The following is a 19,579-nucleotide window of genomic DNA, read 5'->3' as shown; positions in this document are numbered from 1 at the left end:
TTCAAGACTGAGAAATTTCAATGAACCCACTCTCCCTGAGTAACCCCAGAGCAAGTGGAGTGTTTGCAAGTATCTAGAGGACCATCCTGGACACTCCTCCACATCCAAGCTATAACCAACTCATGGCAATTTCACCTCCCAAATTTCTCTCCAGTCTACCACCCCAGTCCCACACTGGGCAGCAGCCTCCTGACAGGACCCCTTCTCCCTAACCCTTCAAGGAGCATTTTGCTCTCAGGCTACAAATCAACACCGCCCACAAGCACCCCACCCCCATTCATGGGCTGCAAGATCTTCATGCTGCAGCTCTCATGTTTCTAGGGTCACCTGAAACCCCTCCCCCTTTAGCGTTCGTTTTTCAGGCCTCAGGAGCCTGTGGGCTCCAAAACACCTTTTTTGCCAAACGGCCTCTGCGTGACGTTTTCCCCGGGGGACATTGGATTCGACTACGCAGCCTGAGTCCCCTTCTCCCCGCTCCTGGCGCCTTTCCTTCAGGGAATCCTCCGGAACGTCAGGAGCGCAGGTATCTGATTCACACCTGTCTGCCCCACTGGGCGCGCAGCTCCACCAGGGCAGCTCTGCTTTGCTTTTGGCTGTAGCTTCAGACCGGGACGAACGGCTGGCCCGGCACACACCTGCTCTGCACAGGTAACTGGCCACAGAATCAATGGAGGCACCTGGGCCAGCGGCGCGCGGCCGGCTGTGCAGAGGGCGGGCTAGGCCCCCTGCTAATTCTGGCTCGGTCGTGGCTGTCTCGGTTCTCGGTTAAAAACAAATGTCCACACCTGGAGAAATTAGCTCACATTCACCCCGTCAGAGAATTACAAACTTTACAAACGGCCAGTCACGTGCCTCTCGCACCTAAAGCGCCAAGCCCTGGGCGCTCCCATGGGCCCCGCAGTAGCCTCCGCACCTACGCCCCACCGCCCGCAGGAGGCCTCACCAGGGGTCCCGCCCCCTCACCTGGGGTCCCGCCCCCTCACCTGGGGTCCCGCCCCCTCACCTGAGGTCCTGGCCCTCGCCCCTGAGGCCCGCTGTCCCATCACCCCAGGAGGCCTGCGGCGTGGGAGCACCGACTCAGTCCCGAGCCCACCTCTCGGAGCCCCAGCGCCGCGCAGACCCTGGTCCCCCGGCCGCCCTCCCGCCGGCACCGCGCTAGCCAGCCGCGCAGCGCGGGGTCCTTCAGGCCTTGGCCCGGGCAGCCCCCATCGGGGTCCTTGCGCGGTTGCGTAGCAGCTGCAGGGACGCGGCCGAGTCGGAAGCCTGGTGCGGCCCTGCGGGAGCCCCGTGGGTCCGGACGGATGGGGTCCGAGGGGGGCGGTCGTGCAGGGCGCCCCGAGGGACGCGCCGCCGGTGGCAGGCTCGGCGGGGGGAGGCCGGGGCGGCGAGGCGCCGGCGTGATGGCCGCCCCCAGGCACCTGTGCAACGAGTCGACCCTGGACCGCGGGAGTGGCGGCCCCATCGCGGGTCCCCGCGGCGGGCAAGGTCCTGTGTGGGCGGGAGGCGGGCGGGGAGGGCGGGGCGGCGGCGTGTGCGGCGCCCGCGCGGGCCCTGGCCTGTCGCAGTTGCACCTCGGAGCCTGGCCCCGAGAGGTCCCGGCGGTGGAGGGACCGCTGGGGTCTCCCCTCTGGGAGATGCTTGAAACCCGTAGAGGCTGAAGCCCCGGGGCAGCGGGCTGAGAAAGCCCATGTCGAGAGGGAGGGGCAGCTGCTGACCGTGTGGGAATTGAAGGGGCCCGGGGCTTGAGACGGGATCCGGACGGGGCCGGCCTCCGGCTGGTGGTCAGCCACCGTCATTCGGCGACAGCGCTCGGGCAGCAGAGCACTGTGACTTTGATAGAGTTGGCCGTCGATCGTAGGACATGGACAGTGCTCTGGGTCCCTGTTTTACAAGTGAGAACACTTCTGTGGGTAAAGCTTGTGCTGTCTCTCAGGTGTCCGTGCACCACGTGTTGTCGAAAAGCGATGAGAGAGTAAACCACCCTGAGAGGATCGTGGTGGGGACGAGATGACAACACTCGGTGCAGCAAGTGGCAGCCAGGTGGTGGCGGACAGAGAAGGGTGACTTGTGTCCTTTGGCCCTTCTCACCCACTCGCTCTCTCCCCAGCTGAGCCAGGAGCCAATGGCCAAGGACAAAGTCAAGCCCTTTGAGCTGGACCAAGAGAAATACGATGCTGATGACAACGTGAAGATCATCTGCCTGGGGGACAGCGCCGTGGGCAAGTCCAAGTATGTTGGGAGAGTGGGGAAGAAAGACCAGGCCCAGGGTAGGTCTAGGCTACCAGAAAAGCCCTCCCAAGGCACAGTGGAGCACAGCTTCTGTGGAAGTCATGAGCGTTGTCTTGGCTGGAGCCCAGGTGTGTGTGGCCTGGGGAAATGGGGAGAGCGGGGATCACATCAGCACCTGTGTGTGTGTGTGTGTGTGGTGGGAGCCATAGGACTGAGGACATTCAGCCTTTTCCGTGAGCACTGGCAGACGGTGTGGGGCAGGTCACCCTGGAGAGCACTCAAGAGGTCCAGGCTGAGGAGGTGAGCACTGGAGTGTTCCTGTATGTGGTTGTGGTTGAGAGATTGAAGGTGGAGGCAGTTAGAATGCAGAGAGGAACATGTGACAGGTGTAATTAGCACAACCAGTGACAGATTGAGTAAAGGTGGTACAAATGCTTTGTCCTAGAGGGACTCACTGAAATTGAAGAGTGGATAGGAATGACGACTGAGCGTGCTCAGCATAAAGAGTGGCTTTTTCTTTTAACTGATGTCGGTACCTGTGTGCACAGGTATGGGGCTCCCCACATGGAGAGTTGAACCGAGGCTCTACAGTGCTGGAAGCTCATCTCCAGGAGCTATGATCCTCTTTCCCACTTGTCCAATTTTCCCAGCACCACTTATTAAATAGATTGTCTTTACCCAATTGTATGTTTTGCCTCCTTTGTTATAGATTAATTGACTATAAAGGAATGGGTTTATTTCTGGGCTCTCTGTTTTGTTTCATTGATCTATGTGTCTGTTTTTTGGCCAGTGCCATGCTGTGTTGTGTACTGTGGCTTTGTAGTATAGTTTGATATCGAGTAGCGTGATCCCTCCAACTTTGTTTTTCTTTCCCAAGGTTACTGTGGCTCTTCTGGGTCTTTGTGGCTCCAGATAAACTTCAGAGTTATTTGTTCTGATTCTGTGAAATACACTATTGGTATTTTCATAGCATTGCATTGACTCTCTAGATTGCTCTGGGCACTATGGACACTTTAACTTTAATTCTTCCTATGGTTGGGTCCTTATTTATATCTTCTGTTTCTGTACTGAAAATAGTTCACTGTTGAGACTTTCTACATTTCTACTTACTTCCAGCACACCTGCACTTGCTTAGGGGTGGTTTTTACAGAGCTGCTTTATCAGCCTTATCAGGCGACTATAACACCTGGCTGGTCATAGTGTGGGCATCTGCTGATCGTCATTTTGCATTCTGTTGGAGAGTTTCCTGGTTCTTGGTATGGTGAATGATTCTCTGCAGAAACTTAGACATTTTGAATATCGTGTTATTTAAACCTCTGTCTGAGTTGGCTTCCTGCAGTGCTGTTTCAGCTGGGAGGGAGGAGAGGTTGTGCCATCCATACCCACCACCTTTCACAGCTGTGGTCGAGGCTGACACTTGGGGAAGGGGGCCTGATTACCATCTTTAGGGAAGTCTTCTCCCTACCTGGCCTTGTTGGACACCAGCCCAGCATGGGAATGTTGTTGGGAGCCTCATTACAGTCTCAAAAGTATGCGCATCTGGGCTCCTCACTCAGCCTTTGCTCGAGGGGGTAAGGACATGGCTGCAGTGTTTTCTGTGGTGTTTGGACAGTGATTATAGTCTAAGGTTTTTTTACCTAGACCCTGGGGACACAGTAATAAACTAAAAATTCAAAACCTGTTTTCATGTGCATTCCACTCTATCTGAGAGAGAGTTAATAAGTAAAATACTTATTAAGTATTAAGTTAATAAGCAAAATGCAGGGCAGGGCAGCGATGCAGTGAACACTGAGATATAACTTGCCTGCTTGTCGTAAATACAATCGTCAAGGAAGGTTTTATTGCTCAAGTGATGTTTGACCACAACCTGCAAGACCTGCAGAATGTTGAGGAAACGATTTTCAGGTGGGGGCACAGCCTCCCTGGCCGCAGTTTTTCATGCATAATGCAGGGGTGACCGTGGTGTCCACAGTGCCATGGTGGAGATAATGGACCTCAGGGCCTCGCAGGGCTGGTGCACACATTTGTAGCAAAGTGAGCTGCTTGGTTGTGAGGGTTAGTCATGCAAGTCCCAGGTTCCAGGCTTGGAGAAGAGGCAACGGCACTAACTAGGGCAGGATCAGGTTTAGTTAGTTACACAGCTGAGGTTTGTTTGTTTGTTTGTTTGTTTGTTTTATATATCTTTATTGATTTCACAGAGAGGAAGAGAGGGGGGAGAGAGAGAAAGAGAAACATCAATGATGAGAGAGTCGTGTGCCCTGACCGGGAATCGAACCTCGATCTCCTGGATCCTAGATCGATACTCAACCACTGAGCCATGCCTAGCCGGGCAACAGCTCAGTTTTAGATCTATTGGGTTTATTATGATCCACACAGATCTCCAGCGTAGACACACCACAGAGCTCAGGTGACAGGTCTCTATTTCTCCAAATGGTGTCTGTGGCGGTACTGTGGTGCCTGCAGGCAGAGTGGCTGTGGGTGTGGGAACTTGAGGGGAGTTAGGAGGAGGGAGGTCCTGGGCGTCGCCCTTCAAGGGAACCTGTGTGGCTGTAGAGCGAATGTAAGGGGGAGCCGCAGGTGACTTCAGCTGGTGACCTGGGGCAACCACCGTGCACCTTCCCCTTACAGACTCGTGGAGAGATTTCTCATGGATGGGTTGTATCCTTCGAGGTTTGAAAAGCTCCTATTCCTGCAGCTTTCTCCTCCCTCCTACCAGCTCACCCAGCCCACTCCTTTGCCCAGGTTCTGGGACAAGGGAAAGGTGAGATTCCTCCTGGGTCTCACTGGCCCACGTGGAGTGACACGGAACAGAAGCTGCATCTTTTTTATTACTCGTATTTGGATTTGTTTATACTAGGAGGGCGGTGGGATGGCCAATAGTACCTGGTCAAAGGCCTGGATCCCTGTATAAATCACTGAACCTCTCTGACCTCAAAGCCTGGGCTCCCTAATTAAAAATTCTGTGGTGTAAATGAACTTTATGAAATACGAGCTGCCAGCTGCTCTCTCTCCCTGTGAATTGTCACATGCTGCAGATTGGGAATGAGACCTGCCTGGCAACTAGGATGGTATACAAAGCTTCCCAGGGAAACCCAATGAGAACTGTGGGCAAGAGGCGGCCCGGAGGCACCCCAGGAGTTGGAGTGTGTCCTGCCTCACCTTCCTTCAAGTCTCCCTTACACCCACCTGCCTACATGTCCCAGCTTATGGCTTCAGGAAGGCTATCCCCAGGTGTTCTGTTGGGTTTCACACACAGGCAAACTACAGTTCACAGCTAGTCAGTTGTCTGGCTCATGGGGACTTTCCATCACACCAACACCACCCCCACTCTGCCAAGTACCTTCCTTCCCTCCCTCCCTCTTTGTTCATCTTTGCTCCTTAACCTGACTGCAGTCAGCCCCAGCAGCTGTCCACGTACGCCCTGACCCTCTACAAGCACACAGCCACGGTGGACGGCAAGACCGTGCTTGTGGGTGAGCAGCACAAGGTCTATTGCTCCAACTCTCAGGCGGGGAAAGGGGAAGGAGATAGTCACGTGGGAGGAAATGAGGCGCGACAGGAATGCAGGGAGAGGGGTGGTAGGGAGGATGCTGAGAGCCTGAAGGCCTGGGAGGGGAGGAAGACGCAGGGCTCAGTTCCAGTGTTCTGACCTGCTGTTCTGGTTGAGCCAGTGTCCAGAAAACAAATGTGGTCTGAATATTATCTTCCACAAAGGGCTCTGACTTTCCATGAGGTGACAACCTTCCCCTTGGCCAGGCCTCACATCCTGCCTGACCATGTCCACCATCTGCAGTTACCACAAGGGGGAAGTCAGCCTAGTTTTGACCTTGGAGGGCCCTGCATCTTGTGGGTTGGGGGAGGGGGGCACCTACCTTAGGGCTTTCTGTCTGCATTTCCATCCTTCTGGCCCTGTGCCTCCTCTCACCCACCTGCGTGCACACAGATGCGCACAGGCCTCTGGAGGCTCAGCCAGGTTCCCTGGGTCCTGACAGCATGCACCTGGGAGCTGTGTGGTCTCTGTGTTCCCCGTGTTGCACAGACACCTGCAAGGAGATGCTCAGGGTCCCTGCCCTCCAGCCATCCGGCAGTCAGAACTGTGTTCATATTGCAGACTTTTGGGACACAGCAGGCCAGGAGCGGTTCCAGAGTATGCACGCCTCCTACTACCACAAGGCCCATGCCTGCATCATGGTACGAGTCCTGCTGGGAGGTGGGCAGAGGATCTGGGCAAGTCTGACCAGAGTGGTGAGGGGCAAGGGGCCCCACAGTACTGAGGGGGCTCCTGAGGCCTCCCATGACCATCCCCTGTGCTGCTCACCTCACACCTGGGGTAATAGTGCCACAGCAGGACAGGAAACAGCCCTGGGAGGAGCCAGGGCAGGGGAGAAGATTGGTGTCAGCTGCTGTCCTTCAGGACCTGTCCAAGAGCTCCCCGCTCCATGCTCAGGCTCTACTCTCTCTCAAGCACAAAAGCCCTTGAAATATTCCAGAATTTTAGCTAGTGCCTCCAAGGGAACAGAGCAGAAGAGGAGACAGGATGAGGCAATGCAACAGTGTCGTGCCAGGAGTCACACCTGAAGTCTTGCATTTTCAACATCTGTGATACTGGACAGCTTGGAAGGCGGGTCCCAGCCTGTGTGTCTTAGTTGTGCACTGGCTTTGGTGCTCTGAGCTCACTTCTCTCTTCTCCCTGGGAGTGATCTTCTCCTGCTCCTTTTGGACCCTCTTTGATGCCTGGGGGTGCAGGTGGCTAGCACCAGCCCCACCTGCTGCATGGCCTGGCAGGTAGAAATCACCTACCTCTGATGGCCACAAGGGGTTCCCATAGTCCCAGAGGGAACTGGGGTTCCACCCTTCACCTTGAAACCCTAACCGGAGGGCTCCTCCTCTCAGCCTGCTCCTCAGCTCTCACAATGAGGAGAGGAAGCTCTGAAATCAGACATGGGCAAAAGGTGAATACTGGATGGTGATCACAGTAGTGGAGGCAGCCTGGTGTGAAGCAGACTCCAGGAGTTTCAGTACAAGACTGCTTTACAAGAAGTCTTCATTGGGAATTCAAGACAGACTGGTCACTTGTTGACAGTGGGCCTGGGGAGAACTGTGGAGGAGCCTCCCAGGGGGCCTCCCACTGTCTCAGATGTGACAGCACTGACCCGCGCCTTCTGCGTGCACACAAGGCCCTGGGCCTGGTCCCTGCTGCTCCCACAAAGGGCTGAGTGATTTAGAAGCAATAGCAGCCATTCCAGCAGGTGACAGGCTTGCCATCACTTCCACTGTTGTGCCGGGTGGTTTGCGGCTGTGAGTTTATTCCAGAGGACAGCTTGGAAGCAAGAGGCTGGCCTCAGGAGCTGCTGTGAGGATCTTGAGGGTCCCTGCATCAGCAGCTTGAAGCATCAGGACTCTGGCCTCCCTGCCCTTAGAGACAGTCCAAGGTGCTCATGCTTCCTGCTGGTATTTTAAAGTAGGTTAAAACTACAAGTTTCAAAGAGTTATTAAAATTATAAGCTACAAGATGATAAAACATAAAAATTATATTGAAAAAGTTTAAAATACAAAGTGAGCAGAAGATTAAAGGCTTAGAATTAAAAGTAAATAAATAGAAACTAAAGGGAAATTCTGGAAACATTTAAAATTATTACAAAGAAATTTTAAAAGTTTAAGCAATAAAAATAATAGACTGAGGACAAGTTTACAATTTGTAACAAACTATTGATTAGTAAAATGATACAACTAGGTTAAAATAGGTAATTAAAATTAGGTGACAAGCCAAAAAAAAGAATAAAGGTTTTTTACATATATCTTTATTGATTTCAGAGAGAGGAAAGGAGAGAGAGAAACATCAATGATGAGAGAGAGTCATTGATCGGCTGCCTCCTGCAGAGCTGCCGCTGGGGATCGAGCCCGAAACTCAGGCATGTGCCCTGACAGGAAATCCAACCATGATCTCCTGGATCCTCAACCACTGAGCCACGCCCAGCTGGGCAAGAATAAAGATTTTTAAAACCACTTTGGAGCTGGAGGTCCTGGGGGGCTCTGTTGGGGAGGGCGGGCACAGGTACAGCCTCTGCAGTCAGAGTGGCTGCAGCTAAGCAGAGGCCCTGTCCGAGTTCCCAAGCCTGTGATGTGCACCATGCTCACTGCATGTGTGGGCGAGTCACCTGGGTGCCATGGGGAGACATTGATATACCTGAGCTGTCTTCCTCTGCTTATTGCAGGTGTTTGACGTGCAGAGGAAAGTTACCTACAAGAACCTGGGCACCTGGTACACAGAGCTTCGGGAGTTCAGGCCGGAGATCCCGTGCGTCGTGGTGGCCAACAAAATAGATGGTAGGGGCACCCCTATGTCTGGTGTCAGCAGTTCACGGGACCCACCACACATTTCCTCCTGTTTTCCGGGTCCATGCACCTTTAACGATCCATCTTTCCCAAGACACAGCCCTTGCTTGTAGGCTGTCACTCCCTTCCCAGTAGAGATCCCACTTTATGGAATGGGGCTGCCGGTAACCCACCCTGCAAACCCCTCTCTCTTTCCCTTGATGAGAAGGCCAATGTCCTACCTTCTCTCTACAGCAGACATAAAGATGACCCAAAAAAGCTTCAATTTTGCAAGAAAGTTCTCCCTACCCCTGTACTTTGTCTCAGCTGCTGACGGCACCAACGTTGTGAAGGTAATGGTCTGCGGAGGCAGACATCAGGACAGCCAGGTGGGGCAGGGAAAAGGGAAGCCACCAAGAGAAGGGCTGGCTGCAAGGATGGCAGACAGGGCGGGCCCTGGGCTGGGGTGAGCCTGTGACAGGTAGGGGTCTCTGTAGGTGGTGACAGAAAGGAGCTATGGGCCATGCATTGACCCAGAGTGATGGGAAGAAGGTGAATGGAGGGGTGACCTTGCTGATTTTATGGGTGCAGTGTTATGTGGACTTCAGATGGACCCAGTGGGTCCAAGGCAGGCAGAGCCCAGGTCACTGGCACCCATGGCCGCGTTTTCCTTCCTCCCCCACTTCCCCCAGCTCTTCAACGACGCGATTCGATTAGCTGTGTCTTACAAGCAGAATTCCCAGGACTTCATGGATGAGGTTTTGCAGGAGCTTGAGGTAGGTCAGACTCAAATCTCGGTGGGATATAGAAACATCTTCTTTTCAGAGGGTTCCGAGCATAAGCCGACATAGTGGCTCTTGCAGGCAGCACCTGCTGGCACAGGTACCGCCCCTGGAGGTATCGCTACAGGCGGGCAAGCACAGGGCCAGGCCTCACTGAAACCTTGTTCACAGAATATTGATTTGGAGCAGAAGGAGGAGGACCTGCCAGACCAAGAGCAGCGTGGCAGTACCAAGAGCCCACCTCCCTCCTGAGCCCGAGGAGGCGGCCTCCCCGCCCTTCATAGCCCAGCTCTGAACTGAGAAACTTCAGTGGCCCTTGACACCCAGCCCCTCTGCAGCCGACCCTCTTGTACTTAAGGACAGGAGTGGGTCAGCACCAGCAGGCTCCCTGACACACGAGAGCTCTGTCCACACCAGACCCCAACGCAGGATTGAGTACCAGTCCCCCTCCCCGGGTCAGACGGTGAAGAGAATCGGGGAACCTGCTTGCATCTCTCTTAAATAAAATGAAGTGTAGATTGTTTTTTGTCTCCTAGAACAGACCTCAGGGTCTGTTTGTTGCATGTCCACCAAGGGCATGATTTTCCACCCTGACACCCCCATTCCCATCCCTGCAGAATCTGAGGGCTCCTTTTTTGCCTTCAGTCTCCCAACCAATTTTTTTAAGGAATTGTTTTAAGCAGACAGCTACTCATTCCACAGGTGTTTCAGAAGCTCTTGTAGGTCCAGCCAGTACGTTGGTGAATAGTGAGACCAGGGTTGCAGGCATACGTGCGCCATTACATTCCAGTGAGCAAGTACAGGTGTGCCACACTTGGTGGTGCACAGATGTCGCTGGTGAACATGAAGGGCCAGTGCAGCCTCCGTGAGCATGTCACACCTGTTTGCATAAGACACACTGTGAGAGGAGCTTCCTTTAAAAGCCTGGCTTCAGCGTGATGCGTTCCTATTACGAGCACCTGTGTGGGCGTGGTGCCCGGCGGCAAGGGTGCTGAGAGTCCACTTCTCCAGCACCTGTGGCTCGCGTGTGTTTTAATGATAATCTTGTATGTCATTTCCACTGTATTTTTTCTACTTTCTTTTTACAGTAAAGGTTGAATCACATAAACATTGAGCATGTGTGTGTGTGTTTGGGTCTGGATTTCACTGGGCCAACAGCACAAAAGGGTCATCAACCACATGAATGCGGGGAGATGCCTCAGTGTTCCCCAGTTTAACTAGATGTACTGGGATAGAGACCACTTCACTGCCACTGTGTGTTTTAAAAAGAATGAGTCTGGGGAGTCAAGAACAACCTTTTTCCCCTTTAAATTATCGATGTTTACAATTTCAATTTAAGAGATTAGACCTGACCCCGGATGTTCAGGAATGTGCTACCATAGTGAGGTGGGCTTTTAAAAACAACAAAAACAAAACACCCTTGAGTTACTGTAAATAACATAAGTATTTTTTAAGTACAATGTTTTACTGAGGTATAATTCAAACACCCTAACACTCACTGTTGGTACTGGTTTTACATAACCTTTCTGCATCACAGTCCCGGGAGGATGAGCCTGAGGAGGGCCTCCTGTTGGCGGTTCTCAGGAGAGGAGTGGACGGGACCAGAGCAGGAGCAGAAGCTGAGCAAGGTGTGGTCTCAGCCAGCTTTGGTCTCCCCTCCATCGCCATGTTGTCCCCCTGGTCCCTGTGGTTCAGTCCCTCCTGTCCGTGTGCTGTCCCTCCCACTCCTGTGTACAGGAGAATCTGCTCCGTGACCTGTGAGCCATTTCCAAAGTGAGACTGTCCACAGGGACATGAAGGCAGGTCAGAGTCTCACTTCACTTAGACATAATTTTATTCATAATTTTAAAAATAAAAAATCAGAACATCTATTAGATTGGCAAAGATTGACCAATTTGAGGTGAACCACTGTTGGCGTAGATGTGGGGAATGGGCACATTGAGAGAAGGCTGGACTGGAAGCCTAGGTGCTCCCTCCTGGGGAGGAGATGCAGCTATGTGTCTGTAACTACCCCACTGTGGGCATAATTCAGAGAAGGTGAACATACGTGCCTATATGAAAACATCTCTACATTTACAGAAAGAGAAAGGAAGTCATAGAGTAGTAGGAACAGCGAAGCATGATGAGGGGACTGGATTATGTGTAAGTACATTCACGTGCATGGGAGGTTTCCGATGGTACACAAGAAAGCCTCACTTGGACTTGCCCTCCAGGAAGGAGACCCAAGTGTCTACCACCACAACTGTGCCCTTGAGGAGAGAGGGTGAGCTAAGGGTAAGGATTTGAGCATATGAGGTGGAGAGAGTGCCAAAGAATCCATTCTGGACCCCAGAAGACTCAGCAGAGAAGGGGTGAGGTACCCAGGCTCCTATACCACTTGTCCAGACTCCTCTGTGGCCACCGATGCCTGCGCCGAGGCACAGCCTGCCCCACGGCTCTCACGGGCAAGCCCACCAGCTCTGGCTCTGGCTCTGGCTCTGGCTCTGGCTCTGGCTCTGGCTCTGGCTCAGGAACACCCAGCGAGGATCCTGAGCTGCTACCATTACTGTCTCTGCTCTTGGGACCACGCGGCTCGTAATTTGGCTTCTGTTCTGCTCTGTCACCAGCACACTGGATTTCATTCAGTGTTTAGAGGGTGACTGGTGGCTGGCACCAGGGTACAAAGATTGTCTCCCTGTATGGATGTTAAGAAACCGGCTTTAGAACAGACAGCCCAAAGCCAACAAAATGAGAAGTCGTGCCAGCTCACGCCAGCTTTTAGCCAAGGCGGATAGAATTTTTTTTTAATTTAAGCACATGTCCCTACACTAAAGAATTATGGGCCACTCAGACCAATATACAAGCCCTCCTGTATGTCCTAAGCATTTCAGGGGTTGTAGGTAGACACACAGTGGGCACCTAAGTGCCCCTTGCAGGTGAGCATGAGGTTGCCCACCAGCATCTCATCACCAGCCCACAGGTGTGAGTGTTTCTAGGTGTCAGCTCTGTTCTGTGTCTGGACATCTTCCCAAGGCCACATAGCTGGTGAGGGTAGAAAGGGGATTTGTCTGAATCCAGGCAGATGGGTGAGTCCCAAAAACGAAGATGTGGCTGCTTCCTCAGTCCACGTTCCAGCCGCAGCAAGAGCAGGACTGGCCCCTCAGCCTTTCTACCCAGGACTCCTCCGCCTGTGCCTGCCCCATCCTCCCAGGACCATCTTGCACCAGACACACAGCTTCCTGGATCTGGGAGCGTGGACGCCAGCTACAGCACCTGCCCAGCCAGGAGTCAGGCTCTTTGTTCTCACAAGGATAGTTTGGTTTTCACCGTGGCAGGAGTGGGCAGCTGACCCCACCCCATCAGGATTTCTTTCCCAGGAGTTTGCAAATGGACACAAGCAATTCCAGGTGAGTGCAGACTAACAGGTGGTCGGCCGCTCTACAGAAACTCCAGGCTCCTTGCCATTCCTGGTGTCTGCTGCTGGCCCTTCCTACTGGTTCTATGTGACACCTTTGTACCCTCATAATACAGTTTCCCTTTTAAACAGCTTAAACTGGTTTCTGTCTCTTGTGACAAAAGATCTTAAAATAAGGACTCCGAAATGGTAAGAAAACCATTAAAAGCTCACTCAAGGGCATCTAGAAAGTATGTGCCATTGCAATCCTGGAAGCTTTGGCGAATCACAGTCTATGTAATTTACTTGACTATAGAGGGTGATATAGGGTCTAACCGGAGGCTAAAAACAAGTCTGGACAGGCAACGGTCAACCTCCCACCAGAGCCACAGCCACATTGCTCTGTGGTGAATGTTCATTGTGTGGCTGCTGGTCACCTGCTACCCTTTCTGTTCTGGGGACCCCAACCTTCATACCACCAGGACAGCATGTCCCCCATGGAGCTGCCCCACACCCCTTCCTCCCAACCAGTCTACCTCATAGGAGCTGTTTCCGGGACTCACTCCCACTGATTTAGTGGGCAGAGGGCTACGTGAGAAATAAAGACCACACCTGGCCCACGTGCCCAGGTCAATTTGTTCGTTTTAAAAATCAAGGTTAAAAAAACACAAATGACATGATGTACAACAATCCCACCTGTTGAAGTCTGGAGAAGGGAGGGTAGAGTTGATGGGTCAAGTGGGGAGGGCAGACGAGAAGGCTGGAAGACATCTCTTCATATAGAAATATTGATTGGTTTATTTACTATCTTTGTCTTCCGCCCTGGGGAGTGCAGGTTTTGCTAGGCCTGTTGACACTGGGGTCAGCCCTGTGAGGCCTTTGGCCCCAGATTCATCCACAAGTCCTTGTCCCTTAGAGCCTTCTCTGTCCAGCTTTAGGGATTCTATGAGCAGCTGTAGTCTTCGTGCAAAAGAAGGAGCTTTGGAAGGTTTCGTGGAAGGCGGGGTTGTTACACTGAGTGAGGCTGAGCTTGGGGGTGGGGGTGGGGATGGAACCGGGAGCCGGAGTGGGGCTGAGGGTGAAGGTGGGGCTGGGGGTTGGAATGGCGGTGGGGGTGGGGGTGGGGGTGGGGGTGGGGGCCGGGGCACGGATGGGGATGGTCGGTGGGGAGGTTGCTGAGGAGTGTACTGTAAGTACCAAGGACGAATAGTTGGGCGAGCAGAGGAGAGTTTGGCGGAGGTTGCAAAACTAGTGGGAGAGGCAGGGGTGCCCGACTGAACCGCCAGCAAGGCCCTGACACCGATCTTGGAAGCAATCCAGCTCAGGTAGGACCAGGTGGAGGTGTAGATCCCAGGGCGTTTGGCTCGGGCACAGCCTACCCCCCAGCTCGTGACTCCTACGACCACGTAGGCATCCTCCTGGCCGCCTCTGCACATGAGAGGCCCGCCACTGTCCCCCTGCCAGAAGGACACGGGAGTCACCCTCTGAGGAGCCCCTCTGCCCCGCTCAGGAGGGCCCCTGGCTCTGGGAAGACAACTTCTGCAGCTGCCTGGTTTCCTGCTCCCAGAAATATAGCTGTCTGTGGGGAAGGGTCAGCTGGGATGTGACAGGTATGGAGGCCGAGGGTCTCCCCACAGTGAGGTGGGAAGAGGAGGGACCCACGTGTCCCTGCCTGCAGCTTTATCAGTACATGTGAGCACCTGGGTGCAGGTAAATTGGGAGGGTTAGTGTTCTGGGAAAGAGATGTACACTTCTCTCTGGGGCAGTGTTTTGGTGAGGTGGTCTCTGTGCCAGGGTGGGAGAAAGTGCTAAATGTGGGGATTGATCCTCTGTGGGGACATCTGCTGGATGTCACTGCCGACGCTCACTGCAACCATAGATATGGGACCAGGAAAAGGGTCACTAGAGCAGTGCCCTGGAGTGAATGGAGCTGAGGGATCTAAAAAAGAGGTGTCCACAGGGCCTGGGTACCCCAGGGAAGTTACCTGGCAGGTGTCAATGTTGCCCTCAGGGTAGCCTGCGCACACGTTGGTGGAACGAATGCGCCCTCTGTACCAGCGGGTCGAGTTGCACAGGTTGAGGTCAATGATATCCACGTGCGCCTCCTGCAGCACAGGTGACATCTTGCGGTCTACAACCAGGCGACTCGGTGGTCAGTGGTCACCAGAGACTCGCTCGGGGAAAGCCCTGCCACTTCCCTCCATGGAGCCCTCATCCTCCTGTGGCCCTCAGCTTGACCCTAAGACCAGAAACAGAGGCCTGGCCTCCCCTTCACACAGCAGACTAGAGGTAGGGGTGGAGCAGTGTCACCGGCACAGGGGGAGGACAGAGGAGGAGCCTGGATGACCGACAGCGGGACGTGGGGTGCACAGGCGCAGCTGAGAGATGAGCATGCTCGTGGTGCCTGAAGAATTGTGGGGGTTACTTGTAATATTAGCAGTTATAAAGAGGCTGTGCTGAGCACTGTGAGTCACACGAGCATCATCTAATTTAGTCCTGGCGGCAACCTCATGACATAGCTCCCTGCTCTCCAGTCAGGAGATTGGAACACTGCTTGCCCAAGGTCACGACAGGGATGTGGCATGGCCTGGATTCAGACCCAGGTTTTCTCTCAAGAACCAAGTCCAGAGCCTGGCTCTAAGTCACCCTCCCTATTACCCCGGGTCAGGACTCCGCCCACTGTGGACAGGATCCCCAGGTAGGACTGGCCAGTCCCTCCCCACGAGCCTCCTATCTGTTCCAATGAGGTGGTGGAAAGAAATGAGCTGTGGCCATGCCTCCACACACAAGCACACCTGTCAGGACCAAGTCAGAACTTGCTTTACAGCCCAGACACTCTGTCAGGGCCTCTGGGTTGAGAAGAGCCAGCCTGTCTGTACTCAAACAGCCACATAGCATCTGCATACATGGAGCCCGAGAGCCAACTCACTGCCTTCTCTGGGTCAGGTGGTCCCACAGACAGAGGGGTGCTGACAGCACACGCAGCTCTGGACCTATAGCCCGGTGGGTGGGCTTGAACACCGTCCAAAAGTGCAGACGGGTGTAGACAGGGCAGGCCTGGAGGAGGGGTGGGCCTGGAACATGCTACAGGGCCAAATGGGAAGACAGGACCACATGGAGCACTTGGGTGGGGCCAGGCACGCAGCAGGCATCTCTGATAGTTTCCAATCCCTTCAGCTCTCCCCCTTCCTTGCCACCCAAGCATCAGGGACCATCTGTGCATGCTCTGCCCTGGGGTAGAGGTGACACTGAGATAGCAACCACAGCCGGCTCATTGTCATCAAGGTGCCCATTCCCGTCTGTGGCACAGCCTGACGTCTAGAAACCCAGAGGTTTCATCATGAAGACCCAGGTGTCCTCAAACACAAGGGTTTTCTCATTCCCAACACCCTGCTTTAATGACGCACACGGAGCAGCCTGCAGGAGCTCAGCTTCGGTGGAAAGGGAGAGGGCGGACCCAGAGCACAGCCGTTCCAGGGGCAGGTGGGAAGGAAGGTATGGAACAATGTCACAGAGCTGGAGCCTGAGGTTTCTCTGAGACTTGGCCTTCGGGGGGGGGGGGGGGGGGGGGCAAAATGATAGAAATCCCATTAAGCTGAGAGGGAGTCTTGAATGAAAGAGATCTTGCATGATGACAGGGTGTAGCTGGGACCCTGCACACCACCTGAGCAGCTCAATAGCAGGAGTGAGGCTGGGGTGGGTCATCCAGATGACATCACCCTCCCAGGACTGCAAGAACCCCAGAAGCTGGACGTGGTCGGGCGAGCGGGCAGCGCAGGGTGGGCCATAGAGGGAAGGTCGTGGGTCAGCAGAAGCCAGTGGTGGGTGACGGGAAGGGGACCTGCGGGAGATACCCACCTTGAGAGGACAGATGGCAACCCTATCAGAGGCCGAGAGCAAGTTTCAAAGACGGAAAGTAGTGTTAGGGGAGAATCCTGAAAGTACTGATTTGGGGGTTACCAAAAAAGGCTGTTTCAAACCCCACAAGAATGAACTGCCTCGATTTAGGAAGCCTAAATCGTCTGTTATCAAGTAACAGAAGACCTTGAGAGCTAAGTTAATGTCAGTCCTATCTTCACATCTCTGATGTAACTGGGTGACCAGTCTTGCAGCCACCCGTGCAGAGGCAGAGGGCAGGGCACAGGTGGGGGCCAGCTGGGCTTGGTCCTGCCCTGCAAGCCAAACCTTGCTGTCAAGAAACGGAAGAAACCACAGCCCGTCCCTCTCCCAGCCTCAGGGCAACCCTGCAGCAGCTGCCATGGGTGGGGTGGATTTGGGTGCTATGGCTGCCAAAGGTGGGGGTGGATAGGCTGGGCTCTGGCCTTTCCACTTACAGGTGGGGAAACCGAGGACCGAGAGCAAGAGGACTGTCCTACAGCCACAAAACCCCACCCAGAGCTTCTCTCCCCTCTCCGAATGCAGCACCTGGGTTCCAGGCCCCAAGTACAGCGGGCATTGACCCCATTCCCACAATGCCAGGTTTTCCTGTGCCGGCCACTCAGCCTGCATGTGTGGCCCTGAACAGGGTGCTCAGCTCTCACCCTCAGTTTCTCCAGCAGGAAAGGGGCAGTGGCCAGAGGTAGCCAAGCCCCGTCACAAGGACAGTCGCTCATCAGGCACTGCACATCCCCCTTTCACCTCACAGTGCACCAAGCACACACTCAGTGCTCCCCGGAGCCCCTCCCTACTCACCGTTCTCGTTTAGAAATCCCCAGCCGGCCACCCAGCAGGACTGGGACCCTCGGGGTGGGCCTGCCTTAAACTGGGGCAGGCAGCCTGGTCCGATGCGGTACCCACAGACCACGGGAGGGGTGACCTTCAAGAGAGCGATGTCGTTGGTCTCTGTGACGGGGGAGTATCTCTCGTGAATGATGATTTTCTCCACAAATCTCTCCTGGAGAGGTGCTCTCACTGGCTCACTGCTGCCATACTGGAGCTCTCGTGCTCCAAAAATCAGCCTCCAGTCATACACTTTTCTGCGGGCACAAGGGGACCAGGTCATTCTCACCACACACTGGCTGTGACTGTGATTCTCAGAGCCCTCCCCCCACAGTGGTCTGGGTCAACACGCTCACAGTCCGGCTGCCACTGGGCCCCAAGCCCCAGGGACACTCTGAACAGAGACCCCTGGAGAATGTCCCTGATGAGAGCCCTTCTGAAGAGCCCCCTCCATGGTTTCCCACACATACTTTTTGAGCCTGAAGCAGTGAGCAGCGGTGAGAACCCACTGGGAATTCAGCAAGATGCCTCCACACGCATGGTACCTCCGGCTGTTGCGGTAGGTGAAGACCTGCAGGCTGACTACCCAGGGCCACGCCCCGGGAGCAGCGGCCTGGCCTCCGACCACGCGAGTGCTCGCTTGTAGCATCTGCTTGAACGGTATCCCACAGGAGCCACTGAGGAGAGACCATGGGCACAGTTGAAGCCAAGAGCAGGCACAGCCTGTCCTTGTGCCTCACCTGAGGGCAGGGATATGGGCTTTAAAAGTGGAGAAAATCTGCCCTAGCTGCTGTGGTTCAGTGGTTAGAGCATTGGCCTCCACACAGCAGGGTCGTGGGTTCGATTCCTGGTCAAGGGCATGCACCTAGGTTTCAGATCCGATTCCCTGCCCCCAATTGATGTGTGTCTGTCACATCCATCCCTCTTTCTCTCTCCCCCCTCCCTTCCCCTCTCTCTAGAATCAATGGGAAAAAAATATCCTCACTCCTCCGGTGAGGTTTAATAATAATAATAATAATAATAATAATAATAATAATATAAAGTAAAAAGTTAGGAAGACCTGGTAACACGAGAGCAACCTCAGGTGTGGGGTAAAAGGGTGCATGTGAGAACCATGGGGTGGGAAAGCCAGGGGCTCCAGGAAATGCTGTGAGGGCTGTGAGTTCTTGGGACTTGTGGGTGTGGTCACAGGTGGGGAGAGACAGGAAGGCAGCTGGGAAGATGGATAGTGAGGGCCTGGGAAATATGTGGGGCCCTGGGCTGGGCGAGGCTAAGGTGTCATAGCCTAAGGGAGGAAGACTGCAGGCTGATGCAGGGCCTCAGGTATGGGGAGGCAGGGGGGGTCCAGAGGTAGGAACCATGTCGCAGAGGAGAGGCCACACCAGTTTGGGACTTGTTGGCATTGTGGGGTTCCCTGTGGGGATCTCAAGGGTGTGAAGGCCCCAGGGCTACAACACAACAAGGTCTGGGACCTCTGGGTCAGCCACAGGCTGGGGCTTCTCATATCCGTGTGACTTGTGAGCATCAGGACGCATGTGCATGGGCAGGGCACACAAATCTGTGTACCGTGCACGTCCTTGGAGCTGAGGTTCTGTCACAGGATACTAAGGACAGCAGGGCCCAGAGGGCTCCAGGCTGAGGATGCTGGGAGAGGGAGGGGTCTTAGTCAGGGTGTGGGTCACAGGAGCTGTGAGACCCAGGGGACTGCCAAGGCCCAAGCACGGCCCCCTCTCTGGACAGAGGCTATCTGGGTCTGCTGTTCAGAAGGCACCCCATCCCCCGCCAAGGTCCCGAACACTTACTCACACGTGTTGTTATCTTTGGCGACTACAGACACTGCCAAGACCAGCAGAATGGCAGTTGGCAGCATCTCCACCATCGTCCTGTCCCAGCCGCCCGGAACCCCGCTGACCTCACAAAGCTCCGGGCATTCTGACCAATCAGCAGGGCCACCTCCCACCCCACCCCCAGCAGTCATGCCCGCAAGAGCCCTTTAGCTCAACTGGTTCTCTCTAAAATGACTTCCGGGCTCCTGCACAGGCTCCCCCAGTGAGGGGGGCTCAACTGCAGCCCCTCGTTCTGTCCCCAAATCCGTCCAGGATCTTCAAGGTACCACCCACATCATCTGAGACTACAAAGCGCACCTTCCTCAGCCCACTGC

At 54.4% G+C, this 19,579-nt stretch overlaps 2 protein-coding genes across 5 annotated transcripts; one reads left to right on the top strand and one right to left on the bottom strand.

Annotated features, from left to right (window-relative positions):
- Window positions 1-1,246: 1,246 nt before the first annotated feature.
- On the top strand, window positions 1,247-10,434 carry RABL2B (RAB, member of RAS oncogene family like 2B). 4 transcript variants are annotated; one of them, XM_087815017.1, is made up of 9 exons: window positions 1,247-1,266; window positions 2,108-2,229; window positions 4,858-4,887; window positions 5,623-5,702; window positions 6,341-6,420; window positions 8,445-8,556; window positions 8,800-8,897; window positions 9,237-9,320; window positions 9,498-10,434. In XM_087815017.1, exons 2-9 carry the CDS (start codon window positions 2,123-2,125, stop codon window positions 9,576-9,578), a joined length of 672 nt encoding a protein of 223 aa, XP_087671143.1. In that variant the 5' UTR covers window positions 1,247-1,266; window positions 2,108-2,122; the 3' UTR covers window positions 9,579-10,434. The 4 variants fall into 4 exon arrangements, with proteins under 4 accessions (XP_087671143.1, XP_016067162.1, XP_016067163.1 ...); XM_016211676.2 differs by lacking the exon at window positions 1,247-1,266 and adding an exon at window positions 1,705-1,892; XM_016211677.2 differs by lacking the exon at window positions 1,247-1,266 and having other exon boundaries at window positions 1,823-2,229; window positions 8,803-8,897.
- A 3,062-nt stretch (window positions 10,435-13,496) lies between these two features.
- On the bottom strand, window positions 13,497-19,297 carry ACR (acrosin). The gene is made up of 6 exons (XM_087813817.1): window positions 19,221-19,297; window positions 17,889-18,095; window positions 17,392-17,675; window positions 14,685-14,830; window positions 13,804-14,156; window positions 13,497-13,704 (listed from the first exon to the last, which is right to left on the bottom strand). Exons 1-6 carry the CDS (start codon window positions 19,295-19,297, stop codon window positions 13,497-13,499), a joined length of 1,275 nt encoding a protein of 424 aa, XP_087669943.1.
- Between the last annotated feature and the right edge of the window lie 282 nt (window positions 19,298-19,579).

Source organism: Miniopterus natalensis, chromosome 2 (assembly GCF_054644295.1).
Source record: "Miniopterus natalensis isolate mMinNat1 chromosome 2, mMinNat1.hap1, whole genome shotgun sequence".
Taxonomy (NCBI): Eukaryota; Metazoa; Chordata; class Mammalia; order Chiroptera; family Miniopteridae; genus Miniopterus; species Miniopterus natalensis.
The sequence above is the reverse complement of the archived record's forward strand: the minus strand, read 5'-3'. Positions and strand labels throughout refer to the sequence as shown.

Excerpts from the sequence above, each read along its gene's own strand:
- RABL2B (XM_087815017.1), top strand. The coding sequence starts at position 2,123 with ATGGCCAAGGACAAAGTCAAGCCCTTTGAGCTGGACCAAGAGAAATAC. Across the intron at positions 5,703-6,340 it reads CGGCAAGACCGTGCTTGTGG|ACTTTTGGGACACAGCAGGC; the intron begins GTGAGCAGCACA and ends TTCATATTGCAG. Across the intron at positions 9,321-9,497 it reads AGGTTTTGCAGGAGCTTGAG|AATATTGATTTGGAGCAGAA; the intron begins GTAGGTCAGACT and ends CCTTGTTCACAG.
- ACR (XM_087813817.1), bottom strand. The coding sequence starts at position 19,297 with ATGGTGGAGATGCTGCCAACTGCCATTCTGCTGGTCTTGGCAGTGTCT. Across the intron at positions 18,096-19,220 it reads AAAGATAACAACACGTGTGA|TGGCTCCTGTGGGATACCGT; the intron begins GTAAGTGTTCGG and ends GTCTCTCCTCAG. Across the intron at positions 17,676-17,888 it reads CACTGCTTCAGGCTCAAAAA|AAAAGTGTATGACTGGAGGC; the intron begins GTATGTGTGGGA and ends TTGTGCCCGCAG.